Source organism: Dromaius novaehollandiae, chromosome 16 (assembly GCF_036370855.1).
Source record: "Dromaius novaehollandiae isolate bDroNov1 chromosome 16, bDroNov1.hap1, whole genome shotgun sequence".
NCBI lineage: Eukaryota > Metazoa > Chordata > Aves > Casuariiformes > Dromaiidae > Dromaius > Dromaius novaehollandiae.
Genome location: NC_088113.1, coordinates 11,067,109 through 11,073,333, shown reverse-complemented (window position 1 = coordinate 11,073,333; position 6,225 = coordinate 11,067,109). Strand labels below are relative to the sequence as shown.

Here is a 6,225-nt window from a genome sequence, read left to right as displayed (position 1 = left end):
TCACGATGGGAGTCGGGGTCCGATATGAGTGACGCGAGCTCCAACCAGTCCCATGGGCGGGTGGGTGGGGCTTGCGCGGAAGGCCCCACAGACAGTGATCAGTGGGCGGGGCTCGGCTCGTGGCGGGGGCGGGCTTTCGCGGGCGCGGCGCTCTGGCGGTCCCCGCGGGCGGTGGCTCTGTGGAGCGGGCAAGTCCGGTTTGGCCCGGTTTGAGCCGGTCTCCGTGGGGCGGGGGGGGTGTGCTCGCCACAGCCTCGGGGCGGCAAGGCGGCTCTGCCCGCGCGAGGCCCGCGGGGTGCGAGGCACACTGGGCGGCCAGCTCCCCTCACAGGTCTGCGGAGCGCTGCCTGCGCATGTGGCCGGTGCCACTCTCAGATTGGCCTGGCGGCTTCTCGCCGTCCTCCCCGCCTACGGGCGGCCAGTGGTCACTCACCGCCGCTAGGCAAAAGGGGGTGAACTGCGGGAAACCTCCCCCCTTTTGTTATTTTCACTAACATGGAGGGAGGGGGGTTAAAAGGTGCTTTCAAGTCCTAGAAATGTGAGGATTTGGCCATTTGCAGGCTCTACCTGGAATTCAAGGCAAAACAGACCAATTTATCAAAAAACTGTGGACAAGGCAAAGAGGGAAGGCCAGAGGAGGTGATGGCATCATAGAGAAGAGGGTTGAAAGGGAAAATAAAACTGATGTTCCATCTTGCAGCCAGATGCCTCCCCTGCTGTAGGGAGTATAGTGTCAGCTGGTTCTGGTGAAGGGATGATTCATCCGGATCCAGTTGCTAGATAGGACCTAAAATTCAGTTCACTTGTAAAGGTAGTTTTGCTGCTTGTTGATTATTAAATGTTTTATGCTCACCGAAACTGAAAGTCACTGAAATTTTCTCTGTTACACTTTCTCCTAGTTATTCAGTTTGGCAATACTCATGCTCCTTTTTCCACACTCATGTTGAGTTTCAGGCTAAGGTATTCAGAAACTGGATTTTACAGGTGAATCTAAGCATTGCTACAGAGCGCTTGTATGGACATTTGGGGAAGCAACAGCCATGCATGTTCTTTACCTCAGCCAAAGAGAGGGATTCTAAGTAAAAGTACTTGCAGTAAGTTGTTTACAAACAGTGATTTTTTTTAAATGAAAATGAATTGATAAAATTGCAAGACTTTCATAATTGTTATTATAATTACTGTTTTTTCTTAAGCTAGAAAAGTATCCCCAACTGAAAACTAACTGATTCACAGGTTTTTTCCCTTCTTCTTCTGGAAACATACTAGAGATAGGGGCAACTAATGCCAAATAGAAATGGGAACTTTAAGTTCCAAGAAACACAAACTTGGAAAATGGTTTTGTAGCCCAGAATATATCCATTTACTATAATTTGAATCATTTTTGTCCAATATCAGAGTGAGCAAGCTAGTCTGGATTTTTATTGGCTGGGAACGTGACTTTGTAGAAGAAGAAAGCTGTAGGGCTTTAAGAATTGTTCTGTATTTGTATAGCTTCTACATTTATAGCTTTGTAGATAATCTCACTTTCAGTATTAAAATTCAGCTCTCATATATTTGCTTAAGTTACAAATAATATTGTTTGACTTTTCATATTGAAACAAAACTAAAGAAATTAGGAGCAGATAACTTTTATCATCCATTCCTCACTTACATAGATGCATGTTTTCTTACAAGAAACTCATTAATACATTACCTTGGTTTCAGATTTATAATTAAGCTAATAGTTAAACTATCTCAGAAAAATGAATCTTGAGGCAGATTTGCTAGGTATAAAACTCAAAAGATTTGGACAATGAGATACCACGAGGCAATCAGATATGATAATTTATAGTAATATTAAACTCAGATTTTAGTTCAAACCTGCGTCCAGAAATATCCAGTGACTTCTGCCTTTCTACATATATGAACTTAAATTTCTAATATCGATGGACTGTGTATGCACAAGAGGCGCTAACAGTTGTCTGAACTGATTATTTGAATTGACAAAAGTCTTGAACCTGTTTTTGCATTAAAACATTGTGTGTGGGAAGCAAGGGGGGGAAAAAAAGACACTTAAGTGAAGTCGCAAACCACCTTTTTACCTGCCCTGTGGAACCCTGTGTTCAAGTTCTGTTTTTCTCCTCTGGCAGTTGATGGCAACATCATGTTAAGCTAATGAAGTGAAGTGACCCCTTCTTTCCACTGTGTGTATGATGTGCTTTTTCAAGAAGACTTGAGATTGCTGAACTCTGTCTTTGGCAAGTAAGTAAGCTCTGTTGTTTAAAGTACTATATGAATGCATAAAAAGAGGCTAGGGAAAAGCCACGCTTCTGTTGCTTATATTTGCTTATTTTTCTTGGGTATCTTTTCAGAATTTAGATTGTATAATTTTGGAAACTGAGAAAACTGGGTGGGCTTGTGTAAAAACAACTGACTTATTTTTTTTTCAGCTATCTGCTTTCCTGCCTACTTCATAATTCTGTCTGTGTTACGTAGCTCTAAGTTCCCGGTTTAAAGTTCCCCAGTATTTTGACTCTGATTCCGCAAATTCTGCGTTATACATGGGCATCTTCTCATCGGTATTTCTAAATTACATGACTGTCATAGCAACAGCCTTTCCTCCTCATCCCTTTTACTGGTAGGGCAGAGTAGGTTCTTTTGTGGTGCATTTATGAATACTGGTAGTCCATTACTTGGTTGGTAAGGTTGCTTCATTTTTTTTAGCTCCTAGTGGGTCATTTCCATTGTCCTATGCTTTAAACAGATTAACTTAGCCAAGAAATATATTCTTTGCATTTTTACTTGTTTTCATAGACGCTTTTTCTGCTAAAAAAGTAAACAAAACAAAAAGGCTTAACCCACAGTTTAAACTTTTCTGTAGATTTATCATTGTATGTATTAATGCCATTTGCAGAGCTGTAGAAATCAACCAGAGATCTGACTGACCACGCTGAAGTAGCTAAGAATGACCACCTTGACTCCTTTATTTTATGCTTCAGTTAAATAAGATGAGTTAATACAGAATTTGAGTAAAATCAGAAAAGAAGAAAGATCCAGTCATTTTCATGGGGTGAGTAAACCCAATTTAAAAATCACTAGGCAAATACATTCAAATTGGCTGTATGATTTCCTTTTATATGTGGGGGTGTGTGTTGAAAGGCCAGCCAAGATTGGGATTTTTTTTTTTAGGCATTCTATAAGCACAGAGTAGCACAGAGGCCATATCTAGCAGAATTTAGGATATAAATAGACAAGCTAGGTTCACTGTGAGAAAGAACCATACCTCATAACCAGTAAACGGTGCAATGGCATCAAAACACATTAATTGTGTTCTTCTGGGACTTCCCGGGGCAGGGGAAGAGAAAGATTACACAGGAAAAGACAAGCTGGGAAAAACAGAAGAGAAGAGGGACACACATACGGTAAAGCATTAGGAAGGAAGGACTGGAGCAAATAACCAAGGGAGAAACAGAGCTTCAGGCAAACCTTTAGGCCTGCTTTGGCTGCTGCTACTCCTACAGGTTAGAATCTATAGGTGATTTTTCTCTGCAGTCTTCAGCTGTAGTTATAAGGCACAAGGAGAGGAAGCATCATTTGGGTGTGACTGAAATGAGGGTGATTTCCTTTGACCTGTTCTGGGCCCAGGAATATTTGAGGGTGAGGACTTGATCTGTTTGAGCCTGTTTTGCTCTCTGTCTGTTCTTAGTATGCAGGATTTACAAGGCAAAGTACAAAAGGATCAGGATTTCTAGGCCATACGTTTGTAAAATATTCTCTTTACACCAAACTTTCTGCCTGGACAGAATCTTCCTAAGGTTAATGGAATTCAAGTTTATGTGGCAGGAAAGGTCTCACCTTAGTTTGAGAAGGATAATGGCAGATATCAAACATGACAAACTGTAAGATACGTATGTCTGATGTTTTCACCTATTCCTTACCTAAAGGGAAACACTTGAACAGGACAGGCTTATTTTAAATATTTGGCAATTAATGGCAAGAAAAATAAAATGCAACAGCCACAAAATAAAAACAGAAATAAAATAAAAACAAAAGCTTCTACTTAAACAGTAGTAGCTGAAATAAAAATTATGGGAGCCTATCAATCGTTGTCCATGGGAGCCTATCAGTCGTTGTCCATTGTAGAATAAAAGAATTAGCTGAGTTCAGAGGGAGTTTTTCTATTACAGTATAATTTTTCACAACTGGAAATAGAGTTTTGGCCCTTCCTCTGAAGTATATGATCCAATCATTGTTGCAGAGTCAGGATTCTGAACTAGACGAATGATTGTTGTTTCTGCATGATACTGCTTGCTTTTCTTTCCTTTTCATAAGCCACTACAAAGCATACTTTTACTTTGTAAAAATTGAAATTCAAGATTTAATCATTGCGTAAAAGTGCTTCTCAGTTTTACAAAAATGGAATTGTTCAAAAAAGGAATAGCAGTTGTTGTGGCATTAAAAATACGATAGTGAATTCTGAATATTCTGGGCTATGATTTGAGGGCAATCTGCCTCTTTCTTGAAGCTCTGTTATCTCTGCAAAAAAAGAAAACTGTTAATAATGTACAGGGTAGGTCATATAATTGGGCTGGGGGAAGTGAAGCAAGTGTGGATTTGTGCCTCTGCCCTATAATTAAAATGCTGAATGGGAATCATACATCAAAAAAACTCCTCAAAATTAGACAGTAGTTGAAGTCATTTAACTATAATGTGTAATTGAATGGTAATTGTAGAGCCTTAAGAAAGGCGGGAAACAGGCTCTAGATTTTAGGTAGCATATAAGAGTGAAAAGCTATCTTACTCTTATGTGAAAAACAAAAGTAGAAATCCAGTTCAATGTCTGCATCTGGTAATCAATTACTGGCTCTTATGTAATGATGTGCAATTTCTGTGGCGACTGATTGCAGTTTTTATTTAGAATCTATTAAGCAAATGAATATTCTGCTTGCAGAGCAGGTGGAACAACTGCTGCATACATTAACACAGTGCATTCTTAAAAGATAGTACTTCTAATACAAGCTTCTAGATCTCTGTAGTTTTATAATACCTTTTGTTTTGTTCTGAGGCTCTCTTCTTTCAAGCTAGAAATCCTATTGCAGTCTAGTGTCACTTCTTTGTTTTAAGGGTGTCTATTAAGTGATGAAGAAGACAAACTAGTTTATAATACTGTATTTGGAAGATCAAATGTTGTTGAGTTTTTTGTTATGGCATGAGATGTTTTGTAGAAGAAAAGGAGAGGCGGTGAATTTGAAGTAGAATGATTGGTTTGGTGGGGGTTAGTTGTATTTAGAAAAGTCACATTATCATTTTTGTATAAAATTATTTGTCTAGTTTATTTTCTAGTTCTGTATTAACGGTACAGTTAAAAACAAGTAGTGCTAGATTCAACTTTCAGATTACAAGAAAAATACCATTTTTTACTGGTGTTTCAGTAAAACCTTTGAGATAAAAATTGTTCTTTATAGATCCTGTAAAATGTTATCTTAGTAATGTAACATGGCATGAAGATGATTTTGCCATCTAACTGCTTATGTTTTACTTATTTATGCCAAGGGTTCTGTTTGTTGGTATTAGGTGGGTTGTTCTTTCTAAGTTATTTCAGAGGTATGTATAGTTGCACAAAAATAGAGAGATTGAAAGCATTTCTCTCTTTAATGTAGTAAGTAAATTCTCTAGATACAGTTGGTTCTTGTCTAAATAGAATCTACTTTAATACATTTTATACATTTTAAAAACTCTGTATATTAGTTTATACTTGTTTTAAAACCCCATTTTGGTATTTAGTGTGTTTCATAATATATCTGTTTGGAATTGAAACTGCATTGTTTTACAACATGAATATTTTTGCTGAAAAACAGTAATCATTTAATCAAGTAATATATACAGTATAAATCCATGTTTTGATGTGAAAAGAGCCTACTTTAGATGGCTGGAGTAATGGGCACAGTAGAACAGAACAAAGCTATATCGTCATTTGTCTCTTATATCTGTGTAATTGCTTAGATATTATTGACATATGAGTGACATAAGTAACGATGATTTATTTCCACATACATCCTTATGCACTTATGTGCTGTTTCCATTGTAATGAGATACGTACATTCCCTTTTGGAATGGAGACTGTCTCTCTAACTAGGCAGTTCTTCAAAGAGGAAGAACAGCTTTGAAGATCACCAACTGATTAAAACTATTATATAAAAAACTGTAATCTCAGAAATAACGTTCTGGAAAACAGAAAATGTAAAC

General features: G+C 38.2%; 1 protein-coding gene across 8 annotated transcripts in view; it reads left to right on the top strand.

Annotated features, from left to right (window-relative positions):
- Window positions 1–118: 118 nt before the first annotated feature.
- ZMYND8 (zinc finger MYND-type containing 8) overlaps window positions 119–6,225 on the top strand; it is an 86,567-nt gene continuing 80,460 nt past the window's right edge. For 3 of the 8 annotated variants that reach the window (XR_003258094.2, XM_026092973.2, XM_026092974.2), the window contains exons 1-3: window positions 477–1,094; window positions 2,130–2,241; window positions 2,894–3,049. Coding sequence is in view for 1 of the 8 variants with exons in the window: in XM_064521474.1 (XP_064377544.1) it covers window positions 3,045–3,049 (5 nt within the window). In the remaining 7 variants the exon portion in view is untranslated. Of the gene's footprint in view, window positions 189–457; window positions 1,095–2,129; window positions 2,242–2,893; window positions 3,050–6,225 lie in introns of those variants that run through there. The other 5 variants (XM_064521473.1, XM_026092972.2, XM_064521474.1 and 2 more) reach the window with 5 other exon arrangements.